General features: G+C 43.6%; 1 protein-coding gene across 3 annotated transcripts in view; it reads right to left on the bottom strand.

Annotated features, from left to right (window-relative positions):
* Positions 1 to 24,178, bottom strand: part of ATRN (attractin) — a 148,383-nt gene that overhangs the window by 93,300 nt on the left and 30,905 nt on the right. For all 3 annotated transcript variants that reach the window (XR_015286516.1, XR_015286517.1, XM_086887864.1), the window contains exons 2-8: positions 20,801 to 20,884; positions 17,296 to 17,409; positions 7,090 to 7,218; positions 4,966 to 5,171; positions 3,813 to 3,981; positions 2,366 to 2,456; positions 1,050 to 1,293 (exon numbers count right to left, since the gene is read on the bottom strand). Coding sequence is in view for 1 of the 3 variants with exons in the window: in XM_086887864.1 (XP_086743990.1) it covers positions 1,050 to 1,293; positions 2,366 to 2,456; positions 3,813 to 3,981; positions 4,966 to 5,171; positions 7,090 to 7,218; positions 17,296 to 17,409; positions 20,801 to 20,884 (1,037 nt within the window). In the remaining 2 variants the exon portion in view is untranslated. The remainder of the gene's footprint in view (positions 1 to 1,049; positions 1,294 to 2,365; positions 2,457 to 3,812; positions 3,982 to 4,965; positions 5,172 to 7,089; positions 7,219 to 17,295; positions 17,410 to 20,800; positions 20,885 to 24,178) is intronic.

The raw sequence follows: 24,178 nt of genomic DNA, 5'->3' as shown, positions 1-24,178 counted from the left end.
AGTAAAAAACTAACATGTGATTCATGATCCTATATCTCACTCACTAAAATAACATTGGTCTGAAGCACTTTAGACGTATTATAATGACAACTGAAATAAAAATACCAGATTAAACACCAAATCTCTGTAGTAAGTGCTGAATGAAACCCTTGTATACAAGCTTCCCAAGTCCAGGCCAGAGCAGGCACACAAACTGCAAAGGAACTGAACAGTCTGCAAGATCACACATGGCAAAAACAAATCACTGCCCCAACACACTCTGGTTCTCTCTGGATTTCTCATAGAGGAAAAAATCTCGCCCACATGGACTGCAGAGAATCAGGCTCCAGTAGATCCTCTGGATCAGCATGACTGGAGGACAAGGATAACAGGTCCAAAGTGCAGACAGGGCCATTATTCCTGAGAATAACCAGCACATTCCTGTTGTGAACTTCCTGTGCTTAACTAGGATGTCCACATGGTCTGTGGAGCCAGGAACGTGCCTCCACTTCTGAATTAGGTAGTTCAGTTTACCTGAAAAGCTTCCTGTGCTTCTCCACTGATGATAGCAGAAATCTCTGGATCCTAAAATCAGAGCCTGGACTATTCCAGGATATGGGAGTCAGATCCTATCAGGGATACGGGAATCCAGAAATTCAGCACCTGTTTCCCACAGCATCTGCTGCTGGGGATATGGGTGTCAGGTTCAGCAGATATTTGGTCTGAATTGTTACAGCCATTATCATAATTGCAGAATTGAAAAATAATTTCAGAGGTGTATGTTTTGTCAGAGGGAGAGAGGAAAAATAATCTAAATTGTCCCAGAGCTGCCCTGCTTTACCTCTCAGTTACAGCTTTATGTCTTTGGGACCTAAAACCGTGTATAAAGCTGGAGGCATGTGGCTGTCTGCTCAAAACATATACAAATATGTTAGGTTCAACTACCTGTAAATACAAACAGGAGGAAGAGAACACATTTGCCTGTGTTTTGCTATCTGAACATGAGTCATTTAAATAACTTTCAAACCAACTCTCATAGTTGAAGGGATTGGCAGGAGGGCCCCACTCACCCAGGTTGTACTCCTGGACGTTGCTGATGTAGCCGTAGAGGGGGCAGTGCCCAAACAGGACGAGCATGACGGTGCTGTTGTCGTGCAGCGTGACGATGTGCGCCGAGTGCCCCACCACGGCGTACTGCTCCTTGGCCTTGGGCACCACCGCAGCCCAGCTCTGGCTGGGGATGTGGAACACCCACAGCTGGCTGCTCACGTTCCCCGTCGCATCTATCTTACCACCATACATGTAGATCTTATCCTGAAAGAAGGCAGATAAAATAAGGCCAAGGAGCTCAGCATTTAGGAAGCAGCTATTTGGTAAGGAATTAAGCTGCAGGTCTGAAGTTACTTAATAAAGTCCCCTGTGGACAAGGGCCTGGAGTGACAGAACACAGGGAATGTCTTCCCATTGCCAGAGGGCAGGATTAGATGGGATACTGAGGAGAAATTCTTCCCTGTGAGGGTGGGGAGGCCCTGGCACAGGGTGCCCAGAGCAGCTGTGGCTGCCCCATCCCTGGAAGTGTCCAAGGCCAGGCTCTATGGGGCTTGACCCATCTGGGATAGTGGAAGGTCTCTGACCACAGCAGGGGATCGGGACTAGATGATCTTTTAAGTCCCTTCCAACTCAAACCATTTTCTGATTCCATGATGAATTTCTGTGTTTTGAGGTTCTTCAAGTACTCTGTGAATGACAGTGTGTGGAGTTTTTTGAGTCTTTAAGTTTTACACTGTTTGAGCTATATAACATTCCAAAACCCAAAGATCAATAAAGGATCAGCTCATTTCCTTTCCAAAGACTATGTCATCCTGCTGTCACATGGCGTGCACTCACAGCAAGTCACACAAGTGAGAAAGGAGGTAAAAACAGACAAATCTGCTTGCTGTGTCAGACGCTAGAAGATCAGATTCAGAAGTTCACTTGCACAGCAAGTCACAAAAATCCCTAATTCCCCAGCTCTGCTTTGGTATCTTGGACAACAGAGCTTTTAAAAATATTCACATGATCTACAGCAAAGGCAGCAAACTCAGCCTCACGCATGTCTTGTCAGCACAGAGAGCAAGAAAGAAATGACCTCACTGACCTCAGTCATCTTCAAAATCTCTGGAAGAAGGGCAAATAAGGAGCACACAGGCAGAGACACCACAGACTTCCTAGGGCACCCACCCAAGGATTCCCTGGAGCACAAATGTATAGCCTGGGCCGAGCATGGACAAGCCTCTGAATGAGGAACTCTTCTCCCCAAAGCAAGACTGATCTGGGGTGAGGAGGGGGAAGCAGAATAGAAGAAGGGGAAATCAGCTGGGAAGGGAGTCTAGAACACTGAGCTTACCTTGTGCAATGCCAATGAATGACCATATCTCATCTCTACTGTGTTCACAGAGTTGTTCAGTGGAAGCCACTCTTCAGAAATAAGATCATACCTGTATAATAAAAACTGAATTATTTTCCAAGGAATAGATATTAAAGCTGAGAATATGATTTCTTGTCCTTTCTATAATTTGGGGAAAATTATTTACCAATAGAATATGTTAGATATAATTATTTATTGAAATAATAAATCCTGCCGTGATTTCAGCATGCACAAAGCTCACAAAAACTACTTATGGGTTAAAAAAAAAATCCAGTTGAGCCTGCTCTGTTACTCAGCATCCACGTATTGATTTCCTTTTCCCTGTTTCCTTTTCAATAGAAACCCGAGAGCTAATGCATTGCCTATTAATCTGTGACAACCTACACCATCTCTCCCTCAAAAAAGTAGGAAAACTCTACACTAAACTTAGGTAATTTCCAACTACTTGTTTAAAAACACTCTGCCAGTTCTTAAAAAGCACTTTTTAATTATGTCTTTGCCATTCACACTTAAAATATCATAAACCCTCTGCCCTGAAAATGGCTTGTGGCTTTTTGTTTAAAATAAGGCACTATATTTGCCAGGCTTAGGGCCTTGTGAGATAAAATCATTTCTGAGAAAGCATCCAACAAAGCCATAGGGCATCCTATTAAAACATGAGGTGTGACTTTGTAGGAGTAAATTGCTGGTGCAACTAGCAACTGCTCTACATTAAAATGTGTGTTTTCAGCTCCTCTTCCCCTATAAGAACTATTACCTCAGGATGTGAGTGCAGAATGCACAGCTCTCACTTAGGTCCATCAAACTGAGGTATGTGAGTACCCCAGAAAAAAAAATCCAGCTTTTGCCTAGATCTGCCCTAATACAATACAAAAGCTGTGTTTTTTTTAATGGAGTATTCCCATGAAATACATGATTATTACTTGATATTTTAGTTACTGTTAAATCTCCTCAAACAATTGCATATATGTCCTCAACCTAATGCCAGTCCCTGTTTGGTGTCCCATCCACTGAGGATAACCACCCAGAGTAATCAGTATGTGTTAATTAAGGAGCCAAAAACTAAAGTCACATAGACACAACACAGGGAAGGCCTAAAAATACTGAAGCAAAACTACCCTCTTTGAATATGAGGCTAGACATAATTTAGGAGCTGGTCCAGAAATATACAGAGAATAGTTAAATGCTGTCAGGTACAGATGAATCAAAAACTCACTGAACATCAGGAACCTTATACTTTTCCAAAATTAGCACCCCTCAGCAAGATTTTCCCCCATCTCAAACGTGAGCCTGAGTTTTTATTATGGTTATTTCCCTCGGAGATGAAACGTAGACTAAAGCAAAGCATGTCAGATGGCATTTCCTAAAAGTAACTCTCAAATCTAAGTTTCTCTCCTTAGTTTCGATTATCTGGGTTTATACTCACGCTAAAACCTTCTGAGAGTCAGAATGATTGAAGACATAGCCTCCAACAATCCACATTTTATTGTCATGGATGACAGTTTTGTGAGATGCTCTAGGAAGTTTTGGAAGAGTGTATTCCTCCCGGGTCCAAAATGACTGGTTTGCAGGAAGAGGAATTGAACAGCCAGGACCTGGGAAAAGAAGATTTCAAACATGTTTTTTCCAAAGCCTGTATTTCAGTTGGAAGTCAGTCTCCTGCTAGTGTTGTAGCTGGTTGCATTTAATATGAGACTAATTCCACATGTCAGTAGGTCTTTGCAAAGGAAAAATGTATGTTCAGGCCAAATCATAGCACCCAATCAGGCTGGACGTGGCTGAGCAGCTCTGCTGGACATGAGAACAAGGCATTTTGCATGTTCAAACAGGTCAGCTATGGCAACCAGGCTTAAATTTGCTTTAGGTGCACAGGAATGAGGTTTGAAGGGATGCCTGCACACCGCAGGCTGGTCCCACTTTAGATGGTGACAAAGTTGTTTTTAAAAGCAATTGTAAAAGAACACAGAATCACAGACTGGTATGGGTTGGAAAGATCCCCTTCCAGCCCCCTGCCATAGACAGGGAAACCTTGCACTATCCCAGTTTGCTCCAAGCCCTGTCCAACCTGGCCTTGGACACTGCCAGGAATCCAGGGACAGACACAGCTGCTGTGGGCACTCTTTGCCAGGGTGTCATCACTCTCATTGTAAAATACTTCCTCCTTATATCTAATCTGAAACAACCCAGTTTCAATTTAAAGTCATTCCCCTTTGTCCTGGCACTCCAGGCCCTTGTCCAAAGTCCTTCTCCAGCTATCAGCAAGGCCCTTTGGGCACTAGAAGCAGCTCTGAGGTCTCCCTAGAGCCTTCTCTTCTCCACACTAACATCCCCAGCTCTCCCAAACTGTCTCCAGAGCTGAGAGGCTCCTGCCCTTGGAGCCTCTCTGTGGCCTCCTCTCCAGCATATCCATCCTCCCAAATGAAGTGTGATCTTTTAAATTTTAAAAGCAGATACTCTTTTCCTAGTCAAAATGCTAATACTTGGCACATAGAACATTCCCAGGTACTCCCAATTAAACTGCCAGTTCCATACATAGAAAATGCTCCCCAAAAGTTCTGTATATTCACCAGGAGACTCACCTTGCCAGCCTGCAGAGCACAAACATGCTTTAGAGCCATTGGGGTTGCACTGGCCTCTCTCAGGTGCCCCACAGTTCTCCGGGCAGTAGGGAATGTCACAAGCCTCTCCCTTCCAGCGCTCGGCACACTCACACTGCAGGGCCATGGTGCTGCTGTTGAGCCTGCACTCCCCTTGGCCAGAGCAGTTATTGGGACACATATTGAAACTGGGGACAGAGCACAAAGCAGTTTGTCAGGAAGTAAGCAGATTCCCAAGAATTATTAACAAAGGCAAGAGTGACACTGAACAAAGTTGACACAAATCTTTACAAACCAAGAGATGATCATCTGGTACCTGGTATGATGGACCGTAGAGATTTGTACTCAATTCCTACAAAACTGCTTCACTTCACAAATTAAACTCTCAGCTCCTCTGAGAAAATTACCAATATGATTTTTAGCCATTTAAGGCAAATGATTTGCCTTAAAACACCCAACAGTTAGTGAGGACTTTAATCAGAGTATAAGGTTACTGTGGTGTCTGTGCAATCTATACTCAAACTGATCACAATTAGGTGCTATTCTAGGATCTTCTTACCAAGAGAACAACTGGAGATGAAACTCAAGCAAAAGACGTGCCTGGTTTAAATAATTTCTGATTTTATATCTGCAATGTAGCTGAGGCAAAACCAGATACATCCTCGGTAAAGGTCCAAATTTTAAGATCATATTAGTTTCCAGACTCCAGCTTTTCTGGTGTATCAACCAGAATCATTCACAGATGGGAATTACTACCCATTTTTCTCACTGTAACTGGCTCCAAGACATAATTTCACAAGTGTTTGTTGAGTCCCTACACCCAATAGTAACTATGAAGACTCTTATGTACCATTTAATCTACTTGCTGAAAAAAATGTTATGAGGAAACCTAAGAACCAGAACACAAAGCAGCACTTGAAAATTGTTTGGGATTATGAAGAAAATGAAGAATTAAAAGAGTATTGTTCTTGAAGAGAGTATTTTAATCCAATGGTGCAAAACCAACAGCTGGCAGTAGATGGAGTCTTGGTTTATGCAATCATTCAGACTTGGAAAACACTGCCTCTTCAGCTCTTCTGATTTAAGTAACGTTGCAAAGGCTCCTCATCTTCTTATGGAGCTTTCAAGGGGTGCTGGATGCCCCCTATTTTTAAAGAATTCACTCTTATGTGGATTATTAAGCACATATTTATGTTCTTACTGAAGGTGCAAGCACTGAGACTTGATATTCAAAAACTAAGCTCCTTATTTTAAGAGAAACCCAATTTTTGCAAGTTGTGCAAGTTTTTCAGTTGTGACTGAAGTTTTCCCAGCTGTTTTTTCTGAAATAGGTGAGACCTTTGGCAGGTTACTCCCAAACTAAATCCCCCAGTGTGAAACAAACATAACTTGCATCTGTAGGAGCAAAAAAATGCAAAGCTCACGAGCCCTGCAGAAGCAAAACCTTCCACCTCTGTGAGTATGTCCACACATTTCCCTCAAGACAAAACCTTTCTAAAAGCAGCTGATGAATTAGGGAGCACACGAGAATTACTTTTAAAAAGCTCATCAATGAGGACTAAATACATGTCAGTGAACAGAAAGCATCCATCTGTTTAGAACATGAATGAAAGAATATAAAACCAGTCCAAAACAAAAAGAAGCCAGATGAAGGGATTCGATCCAGGGATTGAATAAGAAAGCACAGCCCAAGGTAAGGATGCTCAAGAGCAGGTACAGCCCAGTCTCTCAAGTGAAAAGTGTGGCTGATGGTAAAAGTGTCTGTGCAGAAGTATCCCTGCAGAACACTCAAGAGCACAGATGTGCACAAAACATATCAATTCTTGTTGATTAGATATAATCCAACTGATATAATAACATAAAGTAAATAATAAGATGTCTTTTGGAACAAATATTTGTTCACACTTGCAATTGAAAAGTTACAACATTAAGGGCATGCCACTTATTAGCTGTTGCAGGGGTATAACAAAGACAAAACTCTAATTTCAAGTGTCTGCTCGTAATTACACACTTCAATGGCAATTGTTTATTTCAAAACAAAAGTGAAAAAAGGGGAAAACTCCTTTTGCTCAACCTTCAGCATTACTGTGGAGTGGTGCCACTTACTTATAGGTGATGTTAAACCCTGTGAGATTATAGGCAGCATCACTGAAGAAATGTAGAAGAGCATATCCAGAAGTAGCTACAACTTCGGGTACTGTTTCATTGCTGTCTTTCTCAGGAACAATAAGACCACTGGAAAAGTAAAAGAACAATATTAGAAGTGAAATAAAAGGGAGCAAAGCAACAAGAGTAAATACATCAGTACTTTAAATAAAATAATTGAATTTCAATAAAATAACTGAAATTTGATGTATTTCCATTATTTAAAGTATAACAAATTTGTGGAATCATAAATAAATGTATATGGAAAGTATTTAACCTAAGAAAACCTGAAGCTATCCAGAATAGCTTCAGGTAGTTGTCCTTAATAGCAGATAGTTATCCTTATCAAAAACCTTTCCCCTTGTTACTCAGCAATAAATTAAGCAAGTCCCATTCATAAAACAAGGTGGCATGTTTAGAAACAGAAATTAATGTGTCCCAAAAGAATAAAATCTTTATTATGAAATCAAACTAAAGATCTCCTCCTGACTGTGGGCTACACAAATGACTGGGAATGACTGTGACAAATTGAGCAAGTACAGAGCATTTTGGTGATGTGTATTCCACCTTCCAGATACCCAGTTCAAATGCTTAGACTTGGAGAATGCACCCAAGTCAGCACAGTTAAATAAACCATTCATAAACCATGTTTCTATCCAATTCCTTTCTTAATCATTTTCACCTGAAAAAATCTATAGCAGTGAGGTTAACAATTTACAATAGCAGAGAAAGGATTACTCTATCCAATTTTGACTTGCTGCCTCTTGGGTTCCCTTACTATGAGAAATATGAACAGCCAGCCATAGAATCACAGACTTGTTTGCATTAGAAATTTAAACCAGAGATTTAAAGCTCATCTCATTTCACCCCCTGCCATGGGCAGGGACCCTGTCCATTATCCCAGGAGCTCCAGCCCCAGTGTCCAGCCTGGCCTTGGGCACTGCCAGGGATCCAGGGGCAGCCCCAGCTGCTCTGGGCATCTGTGCAAGGATCTGCCCACCCTCTCAGGGAACAATTCCTGCCCAAAATCCCAGGCCAATCTCCCCTTTCCCACTGGAAGCCATTCCCTGGCTCCTGGCCCTGCAGCCCTTGGCCCCAGTCCCTCTCCAGCTCTCCTGGAGCCCCTGCAGGGACTCTCAGCATTCCCTGCATTTTGCCCTTCTCCAGGGGAACATTCCCAGCTCTCCCAGCCTGGCTCCAGAGCAGAGGGGCTCCAGCCCTGGAGCAGCTCCGGGGCCTCCTCTGGACTCTCTCCAGCAGCTCCACGTCCTCCTGCTCTTGGCCCCGGGGCTGGGGCAGCTCTGCAGGTGGGGCCTGACCTGAGGGGCTCCGGGACACAATTCCCACCTTTCCTTTGGGATCAGCCCAGCCTGGGGCAGCTCTGCAGGTGGGGCCTCACCTGAGCAGGGCAGAGGGGCAGAATCCCCCCTCCCCTGCTGCCCACACTGGGGTCAGTCCAGCACATGAGGGGCAATTCTGGGTCCCAGCTCACAAGGCCAGGGCATGTCCAGTTTCTTACCCACCAGCATCACCAAGTCCTTCTCCCCAGGGCTGTCCTCAATCTCTCCATCCCCCAGTCTGTTCTCACACTTGGGATTGCTCCAATCTGATGCAGGATCTTGCACCTGACCTTGTTGAATCTCATGAGGTTCCCACAGTGCCATTCCTTGAGCCTGTCCAGGTCCCTCTGGATGCCATCTCATCCCTCAGGCATCTCAACTGCACCACATCTTTCCATCATCCCTTCTTTTATAAGCTCCACCTGACTCATTACATCCATGTTTGTTGTCTTTTCTGTCATAGCAGCCTGTCACACTCTCAACTCCCACCTCATTCTTTGCTTCACACTTCTGGATGACTTTGGCTGTTTCTCTCACCCTTCCAGGTTCTCTGAGATCCTCCAGCCTTTTTGTTTTCCAAGACTGGCAGAGAGAAGCAAAGATGGTGGGCAAGACTATCTACAGTATTCCAGACACACTACAGATTTATATAATGGTTTGTCAAAATAATTGGAGTAAACTGACAAACTAAAATGAGCTTTGAAAAAGGTTCCTACTTATTTACCTATTGTACTAAATACTTCGTATCTGAGAGGGAATGTTTATTCTTCATTTAACGGAAGTCTGACAAAACCAAAACGAAAAGGTTGATTCCTCCCTCATACAGAACACATCACAGTGGGCACAAATTCAAAGTCTATTGAATTTATGTTTTTAAAAGCCTTTATCCATGTACAGCACATTGTCTAGCACCCCCTGTTCACAGTCAGCTGCTATTTTCCTGTACAGATCCATCTTTCCCAAGCCTCACACCCATTTTCAAAGGCAAAGTCAAAGCTTTGTGACAAGCAGAGACTTCCAGTTGCAGAGCAGAGCATGTCAGGCAGGGAACTAGAGGCAGCTCCAGCCGCTTTCCCAGGAAAATAGCCCAGCCTTGTCCCATGCCCTGCGACTCCTGAGTATCCAAGGCCACCATCAACTAAAAAGCAATGATGAAAAGAATTTCCCCCCAAAGAAGAACTTCCTTTTCCTCTTTTCACATCTATCTGGAATAGAAAGCAAATGCACTTGAAGACAGTTTCCTAAGACAGAGTAAATGAGTTTATCTGCCCAAGGAAATGACTCCCAGCTATCCACAGCATCCATTAATACCACCTGAAAAGCACTTTATTGTGACTTGAATCTTTCTCTCCCCATGATACAACTGTGTGTTCCAAGAACAGAATAGACACCCAGGGATCCTCTTTGCCATAGATTTTGGGGTATTTGCACCAAAACCAGCAGATGAACGAGCTACCTACAGCAGGATCACACTGCAAACTGCACTACAGCCCTACCTACACAACAAGTCCTATGGTAGACAAAAAGATACCCTACATTTTACCAACACACCATAAAATCACTGCAACCTGATCCCATGTTTTGGCTAAACAACTCCAGCACATCTGCTGATATTTCCTCATGAGAAAGCCAAATTTCCCCCTGGTGCTCATTTGCTTCTCAAGGATATGGGATTAAACAGCAAAATTAATTCCTTTTTCATGTCTCTGGAAGAGGTGCCTTGTTTCCTTCCCATTTGAGACTTATGAAGTTTCTCTCTCCCAAAAGACCATCCCCCACAAAACCAAAGAACAAAAAGTCTAACAAACTTCTTCTTTGGTTCATAATACTCCTTTGTAATGGACACGATAGGACAGTACATCTCAGGAAAGCAAACATTTGAAAATAATTTCGGTAAGGCAAACTGCAGGTCAGGGACAAGAAAAAAATCCCTTTGTTCTAGTTTCTTCTTCAGCACTTATCACTAATATTACAGGGCAAAGCAAGTGGAAGGCAAGACAAAAATTCCCTTCAATAATCTTTCCTAATAAAAGCACTATCACTACACACTTCTTTGTTTTCTCATGGAAATCTCAAATTTGGGATTTGTTTGACAAGAACACAGGTACCTCCGTAACAACGCTTGCATCCCACTTACTCCCTGCTTATATCTTTTTCTGGTGATTCATGTGTAAATAACTAAAAAGAATGTTACCCCACCCACACAAATTTAAAGCAGTCTAAGAAAACTTAATCATAGAATTGTCTGGGTTGGAAGGGACCTTAAAGGTCATCGAGTCAAACGCACCTGCCATGGGCAGAGACACCTTCCACCATACCACCATACCAGGCTGCTCCAAGTCCCATCCAACCTGGCCTTGAACATTTCCAGGGAGGGGGCATTTTAATTTCTTTCAGAGAAAACCATGAAGAGAACTCAACACAGTGGGAATGATCAGATCCCTGAAAGGCTGAACCTCAAAAACAGTGAATAAATCAGAATGCACCCAGCATCATATGGAATAAACAGAAGCACAAACAGGATTTACATCTGCCATGAAAAACAATCCAATAGGCAGAATCAGAATGATAAAGGATTATGCAAAACATCCTCTAAATTATGATCCAGAATCTCTAAGCAACTCAACTCTGGCCAAGATTAGCATGTTTCACAACATGCTGCTTTTATTTCCATTCTTAAGGTTTCAAAACATTTTGCAACCATCTCTACTCCAAAGCAAACAAACACTCCTACCCAGCTCAGCTGCCCAGTGACACCCAGGGAATGGCAAACTTCTGGTTTGGACTGAAATAACATCTGTTTTCTGTAAACTGGATTGGTGAAGTCAGTGGCAGAAAGTAAAACAGTATCAGAGAATCAGCAAAATATATAATGTCCTGAGTTGGAAGAAACTTCAAAGATCCTCTTGTTCCACCCTCTGCTATGGCAGGGACAGCTCCCACTGTCCCAGGAGCTCCAGCCCCAGTGTCCAGCCTGGCCTTGGGCACTGCCAGGGATCCAGGGGCAGCCACAGCTGCTCTGGGCACCTGTGCCAGGGCCTCACCACCCTCACTCAAGGGGAACAATTCCTTCCTAATATTCCCAATATGCCCAAAACAAAGGGCACCTCCTCTATTATTTCTCCTGGATTTGCTGTGAGTATCATGGTACTGGCATATTCCTCATTTCCTCCTGAGACACAGCCTATTGAGAGATCAAAGCATGAGAAGCTCTACTGAGCAGAAAACAGGCACAATTTGGAGGCACAAGAGGAAAGGGTGAAAATACAGAGTAGAGTTCATGGAGGAGTAAAAGGAAGATGATACTGAAAAATCAGCTTTGCAATCCATCGAAATCCAATGCAAAAGAATTATCCTAATTTTTATATACTTTGATTCATTTGGACACACATGTACACAAAATGGCAAGATTTCTCTGTTACTAAAAAACAGTCCATGTCATTTATACTCAGAACTACAAGAGTAAAACTAAACAGATTAAAAATAGAAGTTACAGAAGACTAAAAATAAAACAATAGCAAAAAATAAAAAAGGAGAGAGGAAAGTATCAGGAGACATCTCAAATTTATTGTATTAAATGAAGCAAGATGACTCCCAAACATGGACTTTTAAGGAAACAAAGCCATTGCAACAACACATACTAAAAAAAATTAGGCGATAGATTCATTATAGAGCTGGCAGCACCTCAAATTACAATCTTTCTAGAAATCTTCTTCCCTTGTTGCAGTACAGGCAGACCCAGCTGCTGCAGCACCACTACAGGGAAGCTTGTCTGTCTGCAGAACCCTCCAGATCAGGGGCTTTGCCCAAAAAAACCACCTCGATGCTTACATAACTGTTGTTACCACAGAATCATGGAACAGTTCAAGCTGGAAGGGACTTTAAGGATCATCTCATTCCACCCCAGCCATGGCAGGGACAGCTCCCACTGTCCCAGCAGCTCCAGCCCCAGTGTCCAGCCTGGCCTTGGGCACTGCCAGGGATCCAGGGGCAGCCCCAGCTGCTCTGGGCACCTGTGCCAGGGCCTGCCCACCCTGCCAGGAACAATTCCTGCCCAAATCCCATCCAGCCCTGCCCTCTGGCACTGGGAGCCATTCCCTGGCTCCTGTCCCCAGTCCCTCTCCAGCTCTCCTGGAGCCCCTTCAGGCCCTGCAAGGATTTTGCCCTTCTCCAGGGGAACATTCCCAGCTCTCCCAGCCTGACTTAACAGCAGGGAAGCTCCAGCCCTTGAAGCATCTCTGTGGCTTCCTCTGGACTTGCTCTAGCAGCTGCAGGTCCTTCTGCTGTTGGAAGCCCCCGAGCTGGATACACGTTCCCATGGCAGCAAGGTCAGTTGTAATTTCTGGCAAAGAATTGAGGGAATAGAAGGAAAAAATAGAGGAGGGTCAACCATATGATCTATGTATGAGGAGAGGTAAAAGGAGTGAGGTTTCTTTAACTTCAAGGAGAGACAGATGAAGAAGGGTGAAACCTAATTTTTGACCTCAACTACCTCAGGAGAGATTAGAGAGAAGGGAATACCAGAGATTCACAAGAAAAGGACAAGAGGCAACACACAAGTCGCAGCAAGAGACTGTGGCTAGACATTAATATTAGATTAATTTTTTATCATTATCTTAACACCAATCTCTGGACCACTGACTCAGATGATCAACAAGATCTCCATCCTAAAGATGAATTCAGACCTTGACTGGACAAAGTCTTGGGCAAAGGGCTCTGATGGTCACCTTGCCCTGAGAGAGGGATCAAACCTTTCCAACTCACCCCTACACTCGAATTTGGGTGCTCAAGTGCCATATTGGCAAGTAACAAAAGGATGGTGAGCTGATCCTGTTGCCTGAGGGAACGTGGGTTCATGGGGCCATCTATCTGGCACCTGATAGCAACCACCAGGAGCTTCTGGACCATTGCCAAAAGTCTTACAGAAGAGCAGCTGGGTTTGATGAGGAAAACACCCGCTGCCAACCAGAGAAAAATGAAACTAAAGGTGCAAAACCAGCTCTGGTAAATATTTAATGTGGAGTAAAGTTAACAAAACCAACAAAGTTCACAGGTGCTGAGTGGAGTTTATCTAGTTCAGATTTCTTCACCAGTGCTGACAAAAATACTGCATTTGTTTCCATACTCTTTTACTGAATTTTTGAAGCAGCACATTTACACAATCTTGTGCCTGTGGTCACAAATATAAACCAGCAAAGATATTTTTAACACTGTTTAATAAAAAAAGCTTAATGTGCAGGACCAGATCACTCTGGGAGCTCTCAGACTACAAGGAGTTTAGCCTATGCACACATTGAACAGTGTAAATGTTAGCATTAAGCAAATATTTATTGCTGTTAAAAATTGATAAATTTAAATTTAAAGCTTCCCTACAGTCCAGTGCTGAGGATTCCCAAGTTCCCAAGATCACATTATATATATATATATATATGTATGTATGTATATATACAAGATAGATATATAGATACATAGATAGAGGGATAGAGATGGATGGATGATGGATGGATGGATGGATGATGGATGATGGATGGATGACGGATGGATGGATGGATGGATGGATGGAAGGATGGATGGATGGATGGATGATGGATGGATGGATGGATGATGGATGATGGATGGATGATGGATGGATGGATGATGGATGGATGATGGATGGATGGATGATGGATGATGGATGGATGATGGATGGATGGATGATGGATGGATGATGGATGGATGATGGATGGATGGATGATGGATGGATGATGGATGGATGGATGATGGATGGATGATGGATGGATGGATGGATGGATGATGGATGGATGATGGATGGATGATGGATGGATGGATGATGGATGATGGATGGATGATGGATGGATGGATGATGGATGGATGGATGGATGGATGGATGGATGATGGATGGATGATGGATGGATGGATGATGGATGGATGGATGGATGGATGATGGATGGATGGATGGATGGATGATGGATGGATGATGGATGGATGATGGATGGATGATGGATGGATGATGGATGGATGGATGGATGGATGGATGATGGATGATGGATGGATGATGGATGGATGATGGATGGATGATGGATGGATGGATGATGGATGGATGGATGGATGATGGATGGATGGATGGATGATGGATGGATGATGGATGATGGATGGATGATGGATGGATGATGGATGGATGATGGATGGATGGATGGATGGATGGATGATGGATGATGGATGGATGATGGATGGATGATGGATGGATGATGGATGGATGGATGATGGATGGATGGATGGATGGATGATGGATGGATGGATGATGGATGGATGGATGGATGATGGATGGATGGATGGATGGATGATGGATGGATGGATGATGGATGGATGATGGATGGATGGATGATGGATGGATGATGGATGGATGGATGGATGATGGATGGATGGATGGATGATGGATGATGGATGGATGGATGGATGATGGATGGATGGATGGATGATGGATGGATGATGGATGATGGATGATGGATGGATGGATGATGGATGATGGATGATGGATGATGGATGGATGATGGATGGATGGATGGATGGATGGATGGATGGATGGATGGATGGATGGATATTTCAGGATAAATATCTTGTGAACAAACATAAATGAGTATCAGAAGGTCAAGAAAACAAGATAAGAGCAGTGAAAGAAGTGAAGGTTCAGGGAACTGCTGTAAAAAGCAAGGGAGGGACCAAAAACTGAGTTCAGAGAGAAAGGAATTTACAGTGTCTATCAACAAACTCTGAAAGCTTACAAGGTCCAGCTGTACAAAGCTCAGTCTTGCAAATCTCCTGGCAGGGTGCAAAAATAATGAACAAGGAAATATGGTTATGGTAATAATAAATTTAATATAACCCAAGTAATTTGAGAAAATATGAACACTGCTCTTAAAAAATTCCCATGCATTTATTTTGTATTAGAGAAACGTGCTTTTCAACAGATGCTTTCTGGTACTTTACCAAAATGAGAAGCATCTGCCATTTTCTGAACATGGATTACTGAACACCACAGCTCACTGCTAATGAAGTTAAATTCAAAAGTCATCTAAAGAAACAATTAAAATTGTTTTTAGGTAAGTTTTTTTCCTACCTCAAAAACATTATTGTAGTAAGCTCATGTTTGCTTGCCCTCACACTCAGGCTTCCTGATTTACAGAAGATTTCCCAGTTTAAATAACTTTTAATGCTGTGAACTACTTATAACTTCAATTTTAAAAGCCTATTAATTTTTGGAAAACACACAAGAAATGGCAGGCACAAATCATCATTTCACCTTTTCTCCAGTGTATTAAAAAATAGCTTGATTAGAACAAAATGACATTGGGTCAAGATGACATTTCTTCCTCTTCTTGCACATCAATCAAGGCATGATACCAGGAGAGCACTTCCAAGTGGCATTGCCACATTTTTGGAAGTTTTGACAAGAGAAAGGTTGCTCCTTCTTCAAATGAGGTGTCCTGTTTTGATCTCACATTAGTCTGAAACTTTACAGGAAACATTTTTTCACTCCAAAACAACTCTACCTTTGCAGTTGAAGACCAAAAACACCACGTGGTGGTTTAAATTTTTATCAACTTTTCGGCTCATCTTCTCTCATAGACACTACAAGGATTTTCTAGAAAAAACATGAAGTATTTTTAGACCCTCATTTCACAAATGAGAGGAAGCCCAGCAGAAGGTTAATTCTGGAAATAGTTACGCAGCCATTTGTAGCAAGCAGGGTCCCACAGGAACCGTTAGTTTTTTTCCATAGATAACTTGGGATTATTTTCCTAATTTCAGTTTAAAGAATAAAAATCTTAAGGTAGTGGTGTCACTGCAAGACTGAAATAAAGAAAAGCATATGTTATGTTTAGGTCTCAGCATGAAATGTCAATTGTTCACCAGCATCAACACTGATCTCTCATCACATGGACGAGTCAAATACCTGTAACCCACTGGCAGAATGGATACTTTTACACATCAAGGGGACATTTGACATGGGATGGAGAGACAAGACACAGGAAATGGCCTCCCACTGCCAGAGGGCAGGGAGAGATGGGACATTGAAAGGAATCCTTCCTCATGATGGTAGTGAGGCCCTGGCACAGGTGCCCAGAGCAGCTGGGGCAGCCCCTGGATCCCTGGCAGTGCCCAAGGCCAGGCTGGACACTGGGGCTGGAGCTCCTGGGACAGTGGGAGCTGTCCCTGCCATGGCTGGGGTGGCACTATATGAGCTTTAAGATCTCTCCCAACCCAAACCATCCTGTGATTCTATGCTTTTACAAGGTTAATCCATCATTGCTGATACTGAACATGTTCCAAGTAACTAAAAATTTTGAAGTTTAAGGTACAGAAAAGATAAAAATAATTCTATGCTATGTCTACAACATTAGCTGGCTTTTGCCCTTCTGTCTGCATTGACACAGTACAAGTTTAACTTATAAATCATGTTCAAACCCATAAAAGGAGAAGTTTTCTCCTCTCAAAGAAGCCTGCACACCAAATCATCTGCAGCCCAGACAGATGACAATAATTTTTTGTCCCTCAAAGAATCAGAATTTGGAAATGAAAACATAATACTTCCATGCTAGAGTGCAGTGACATGACTTGTTCATTGTAAAAGCAAAAGACAACTCCTTAATTGTTTATGCTGACAAACAGTGCACAAAAGGACGCTCGCTATATGTGCTGCACTTGCAGCATTACACACTTGGATTACTGGATCATATTTACAGTGTCAGAAGCTACATTTAAGTCAGGCTCTAAGTTAAGAAAATACCACTGGCTACAGTTAAGAGTCTTACCAAGAGGAACTTACCTAAAAGCTGCCAGTAAGGGAGCATAAATTGAGTCTCCATCATACACATACAAATGGTCCCAGCTGCACTCTGTGGCAAAGTGATTGAATCGAAGCCTGAGGATTGTGTTTGGTCTGTAAAGAAAAAATAAAAATAAAAATAAAAGAACACAAGTGTCTAGGATCTCTCCAACAGCATTGCCCTTAAATTCAGATGAAATCCCTGTTCATCATAATCAAATAAATTTTTAAAAATGTCAGCTTGCCAGAGTTCCCTCCTTCCCACAGGAGAAGTCTTTAGGGCATTATTCTACAAATGACTATTTTTGGATAGGTATAACAACCTATTCTGGATCTTTGGAAAAGAGAAGCAGGTGAAACTCAAGGATAATGTCCTGCTTAAAGAAAAGGTACAAAGGGTACCTCTGACTTGAGAATGAGCATCCTATGGAGTCATAGGGGTTTGCTGCTATTTGAATAGCCTGACAGCTGTAGAGCAGAATGAAACTGTCAATCAATAAAGGCTCAGACCACAAACAAAAAGAGTCTCTTTGCAACAGCCAACAACAGTTAGCAGACAGCCCTCATCTGCCCAGTCACATGGGCCTCGGGCTCCATGGAGCTCATCTGCCTTGTTCACACTCCTGGGAAAAATAAAAAGGACTCCCCTAGGATGAGAACACAGCACAGACAACAGCCAAGAAAAATCAGGAACAGCACAGAAAGGAAATGAGAACACTAAGGAACTCATGGCTTATTTTGTATCTGAATTTCTCCAATGTCTTCAAAGGCTCGCTAACACAGATTGTACCCTCCCCTGCTAACCTCAAAGCTCTCTGCACAACGGAATGCCAGCAACGAGGTGAGGGCACTCAGAACTGAACAGCTTTGCAGGCACTGCTTTCCAAGTCCAGATCTCTGGGAATTTCACTTCTGGCAGCGAGCTTAGACTCTTTTCACACGACTGCATATTTCAGCTGGTTTAATCAGCATGATTATCTCTTTTCTGTTTACCACCATGCCCTGACAGCAGGGTATAAACACTCACAGGCAGGAAAAGGACTCCAACGTAAATGCTCAGCTATGGAATAAGGAAGAACATTTCTGTCTTTCCAGCAAGAAAGATCTCACTTCAGACCCCACAAAGTGGTGGTTCCCTAGGAAGCCTCTCAGTAGTAGTAATTATAGGCTGGAAGAGCAGCTTTGGTGACATTATTGAGGGCTCATGAGAAGCACTTCACTTCTGATAAAAATATGAGTCACGATATCCTTTAAAAACAGAAGTTATGAGGGTTAAGCTGGCTGTGCTGGGATTGCTGAGGCTGGTTTGTCTGCATTAATGCTCTTGTGAAACATTTTTAAATTATTTGTAATTGCAAACTGTCTGCTGTATTCCTATTAACTACACAAATTAAAAGGTGTAGCCACTGGGAGCACCCAACTTTTGCTCTTAACCACCTCAAACAACTGGGCTCTTAAGAAAGTTAATAGTGAGTGGCTGCCTCTCAATTTCATCATTCTGGATAGTTTTATGGAGCAGCTTAGCCCTCAGTTTTGAGCACTTTAAGATCTGAGGAATTAAACTTCCTCAGCTCAAATAAATGTCTGAACCAGATACAGTGAACAATTCCTCCTAACTCATCAGACCTCCCAAACAAAGAACCATAGAGTGGTCTGGGTTGGAAGAGACCTACACAACTATCTTGTTCCACCCCCTGCCATGGTCAGGTGCTCCAAGACACATCCAGTCTGTCCTTGGGCACTTCCAGGGATCCAGGGGCAGCCCCAGCTGCTCTGGGCACCTGTGCCAGGGCCTTACACCCGCCCAGGGAACAATTCCTGCCCAAGATCCCATCCAGCCCTGCCCTCTGGCACTGGAAGCCATTCCCTGGCTCCTGGCCCTGCAGCCCTTGGCCCCAGTCCCTCTCCAGCTCTCCTGGAGCCCCTGCAGGGACTCTCAGCATTCCCTGGGTTTTGCCCTTCTCCAGGGGAACATTCCCAGCTCTCCCAGCCTGGCTCCAGAGCAGAGGGGCTCCAGCCCTGGAGCAGCTCCGGGGCCTCCTCTGGACTCTCTCCAGCAGCTCCACGTCCTCCTGCTCTTGGCCCCGGGGCTGGGGCAGCTCTGCAGGTGGGGCCTGACCTGAGGGGCTCCGGGACACAATTCCCACCTTTCCTTTGGGATCAGCCCAGCCTGGGGCAGCTCTGCAGGTGGGGCCTCACCTGAGCAGGGCAGAGGGGCAGAATCCCCCCTCCCCTGCTGCCCACGCTGGGATCAGTCCAGGTCTCGGGGGCTTCTGGGCTGGGTCATGTCCAGCTCTCACCCAGCAGCATCCCCAAGTCCTTCTCCCTAAGGCTGCTCTCCATGCCTCCATCCTCAGATCCTTCTGAGACCAGGCCCTGCCCTGACCCGGCTGCAGGACCTTGCACTCGGCCTTGTTGAACCTCATGAGGTTCACACAGTCCCATGTCTCCAGCCTGTCCAGGTCCCCTTTGATGCCATTCCTTCCCTTCAGCATCTTGACCACACCATATGGCCTGGTGTCCATTGGCAAATTTGCTAAGGGTGCCTTGATCCCAATGTGCATGACAGCAACAGTCACGTTAAACACGGGGAGAAGACTGAGGAAAAGTGCCCTCTGGGACTGTAGTAAATTCTGCTCCTGAAAGATACAAAGAGGCCTCAGTTTGCAGTGTCCAGTACAAGTTCACATGACTTATGCCAATTCACAGACCCCTCTACCTGTAGATTCAGGGAACAACATGGAATGTGCCTGAACACTCAGATGTTATCACACAGCATCATATCTGACCATGGAAGAGCTTTGGAGACTAAACAAATGGATCTTACAGTCCTGGCACCAGCTTGGTACTATCAAAAATACATTTTTACAAGTGAGATACTCTGAACTGTTGCACCATCTATCAGATGACAGAGGACAGACATTAAATATGCTACTCTTAAAAAACCTGTGCAAGAATTTTCTGTTAGCAATATAAGGATCAAATATAGGAAGGGCAGTAAAGGAAGGGGAAAGATCTGAGGGACTTCTCCCAGTTTAGAAAACCTTTGTAATAAAAGGTCAGTGGCTCCTCTGAAGTCTCATGGCTCAGTGAGTAAATAAATATCTGAAGTTCATCACTACAGAAACTGATTCTTCATGAATAAACGCTTTCAGAGCTTTCTCTTGTTTCTCATACTACTGAAAAGTCCCATGCATAGTGAATCCCATCATCTGAATGGCTCGCTATGATATCAGTAAGTAATCCACAGTCCTTCATTATTTATGGAAGTGCACTGATTTTTGTTTACCACATGCTGTTTCAACACAAACTTCTTAATCAGAAGTCAGTTTCGAGGGCTCAGCTGCACAAAAACTTAATTTACCAAGAACAATTAAGTGTTGCCCTACCTAGCTTTTAGAATAGCCAGAAAGAATCATGAGACCTAAAAATATTTAGTGCAGATAAAACTCACCTAAAAGTCCCAATAAACAACACAAAATCCCAAGCTGCTTCCAACACTCACCTTCCTTCAATAAGCCAGGTGCATTTTGTCTTGTATTTGTAATTTCCAGGCCCATCTGTGACATACCCTGAAGGTTCAGTGAGTCTGCAAACAAAAACACAAAGACAAGCATTAGTGTCCAATGGTTTTAAACATTCAGAAATGATTCCCTAAATTTTGAAGATCCGCTATTAGATTCTTATTTACTTAAGAGCCACTATAAACAAACCAACTACAGCACAACAAAACCCAGCTGGGAGTCCCCTGTTGAATTCTCTGCACAGGCCTTCTGATGATTGTTCTTCGAATGACATCTTGAAGGACATCACTTCAGATTGATGTCATGGTTCCAAACCTATATGTATGGACATACCACCTAGACAGCAAAAGGAATTCCCCAACAGAAGCTAAAATTATTCCTAAACTATTTATTTACACAAACTGGACCATTCTTGCATGCAGTTTAGATCAAGTCCACGGTGCTCTCCCTCACTCATACTCTCACTCATTCTGTATTTGACCCTCCACAAACTCCTTAACAACTTCCTGAATGGAGGCCTGATCCCCAAGCCACATATTTGGAAGTGATCAAGGCCAAGTTGGGTTGGGCTTGGAGCAACCTGGTCTAAGGGAAGGTATCCCTGCCTATGGCAGGGGGTAGAATGAGATGGGTTTAAGGACCCTTCCACCCCAACAAGTCTGTGATTCTATATTGTTATCAACATCTGCAAATTCTATACCAGCAAAAGACAAAACTAAGAGCAAAACCATTGGGATATACATTCCTATCTCACATTAATTAGTCAAAGTATTTCAGGTTAGTTCTAACAAACTGTTGAAGTACTGCAGAAACTGCTGAAAAGAAATGACAAGAAAGGATGGTAGCAAAATACAGTAGCACCTGAAGGTGCCCAAACACCACATTCTGGTAGAGGGCACGCTGGCACCAAACAGGATTCCTTCCTAGGCAAGTTATAAACTCCATCGTCGGCACACGGCTGGAGCAAATCACAGCCCTCTGGCAAAATTCAACTGTCCTACTTACAACACAACTTTAAAACAAAAACATTCTAAATTTAAATTTGGCAAAAGGAGAAGAAAGCAAGATCAGAAGTCCCCTAAACCGGTATCTTGGAACTATCATCACTCCCCAGTGATCTGTTAATGTTAACGTCTCACTTTTAAAAATATTTTGGCTGAGTCAAAAATTATTTTCCATACTCTTTTCCATCAACCATTTTTAACGTTGATCTCTGATTCAAATTAAAAAGGCAAAACCCACAGATTTTTAAAAATTACCTTCCTCTGTCTATAAATGAATTTATTATAATACTTTTCAACCTGAGAAATTGAGCTGAAGATATTTTAAAGCCAATTACTGAAGTTCTGCAAGAAATGGACACTTAAGCAAGGGAAGAAAAATCTCAGACTTCTGGACGCGTAAGAAGCATCAGACCTTCTGTGGAGACACAGATGTAGGTGTAAACAGGGATTAGATGAAAAAAAAATACACATACAGAAGGTATAGATTTAGGCTGGATATTGGGATCCCTGCAGTGCCCAAGGCCAGGCTGGACACTGGGGCTGGAGCTCCTGGGACAGTGGGAGCTGTCCCTGCCATGGCTGGGGTGGGGCTGGATGGGCCGAAACGTCCCTTTCAACCCAAACCATTCCATTATTATGTGATTTACATTTCTTTTAAAACTTCAACCTCTTTGAAAATTCAAACCACTTATCCACCAACTAGGAATTCACAAAACCAAATGAAACTTCCATGTTACTGGAGGCAGTATCATCTAGTCTTTTTGTCTAAAAACTCATCCTTTTGAATAGAATATCCATGGAAAAGCCGTGAATCAAACAGTATCAACACTGATAGAACTTTGCCTGCAACAAAGAGCAGAGATTCTGAAAACCTGAGCAAGTCTCTCAAGCTAAAAACAATCTCATGCCATGTGGCATGCTCTCAGGAGCCTCTGCTCATAGATGGCTTGCAACAGTTTTATCTGGAAACAATAACTACTTCATTCCCCATAGAAATGCTACCAATAGTGATATTAAAAAAAAAATAATCCTGTTAATACTGTAACCCCAGGGATGTCACATCTCAAAAGGGGAAAAAAATAGAGCATTTTGACATCAATGTAATTCAATGAAGTTTCAGCAAAACACTGGATTTAGTTTTAAAAATATAAGTCAAACTTCCTTGATATGCTATTAGTGAAAACTTATCCATAATTTTCTCAGACTGCTTACTAAACTTCCTGCCATTATGGACGAATGAGAGATATTAAAAATCTATAATAAATCAGAGTTGACATATCTGAAAGGAAAATAAATAGGAATTAAGTTTTCACTGTCTGCACTGCCTGGCTAGAGCAGGGCAGCAGCATCCATTTCTTCTATAAACACTCTTCTAGACAGAAATAAATCTTCAGCACAAAAGCAAACTGAAATTAGAATTTCATCTTTCCATTTAATACAGAAAGCTCAACTGATCTCCAAGCTCCAGTAGAAAAGCACACATTCGCCTGTTCCCCATGCTCGGTGCTGTCTGTGTCACACACAACACAGGGTGGGGGGTTTGGATAACTGGGACATGTCCTGCACAGTGCTTTGGATTTGTCTGCAAGCAGAGGCTTGGGAAGGGAACACGTGAGTAACTCCAGAAGGAAAAAGACTCCAGGAATGAGGGATTCGTATATGGAAAGTTTTCCGGACATCCATCAGGCCACTCTCACGGAGAAGGCTCCTACCCCACGTAAACTGACACCAACACCAGCAGGCTCGGGGGTCCTTGGCCCCAGAAAGTTTTGGTTGTATTTGTGATGTGGGGGTCAACAAGGCCAAGTGCCAGGTCCTAAACTTGGCTCAGCAACCCCTGCAGCCCCAGGGGCAGAGGGGCTGGGAAGGCCCTGGGGGTGCTCTGACAGCTTCTGGACAATGAGCCCAGGTGGGCAAGGGGCCACTGGAGGCCGCTGGTCCCTGGGCTGTGCCAGCTCTGGGGTGGCAGCAGGACCAGGGCAGGGCCCGTCCCCTGTGCTGGGGCACCTCCAGTGCTGGGACAGCTCTGGAGATCCCTGGAGGGGCTGGAGCGTGGCCAAGGAAGGGAACAGAGCTGGGAATGGGCTGGAGAATTCCTGAGGGAGCTGGGAAGGGGCTGGAGAATTGCTGAGGGAGCTGGGAAGGGGCTGGAGAATTGCTGAGGGAGCTGGGAAGGGGCTCAGGCTGGAGCAAAGGAGGCTCAGGGGGAATTTCTGGCTCTGCACAAGTCCCTGGCAGGAGGGGACAGCCGGGGGAGTCAGGCTCTGCTCCCAGGGAACAGGGACAGGAGGAGAGGGAACGGGCTCAGGGAAGCTCAGGGTGGATATTGGGGAAATTCCTTCCTGGAAATGTTTG

The sequence above is a fragment of the Cyanistes caeruleus genome, chromosome 5, assembly GCF_971803275.1.
Source record: "Cyanistes caeruleus chromosome 5, bCyaCae1.hap1.1, whole genome shotgun sequence".
Classification (NCBI taxonomy): domain Eukaryota; kingdom Metazoa; phylum Chordata; class Aves; order Passeriformes; family Paridae; genus Cyanistes; species Cyanistes caeruleus.
Note: the sequence above shows the minus strand (reverse complement) of the source record. Positions and strands in the feature narration are given on the sequence as shown.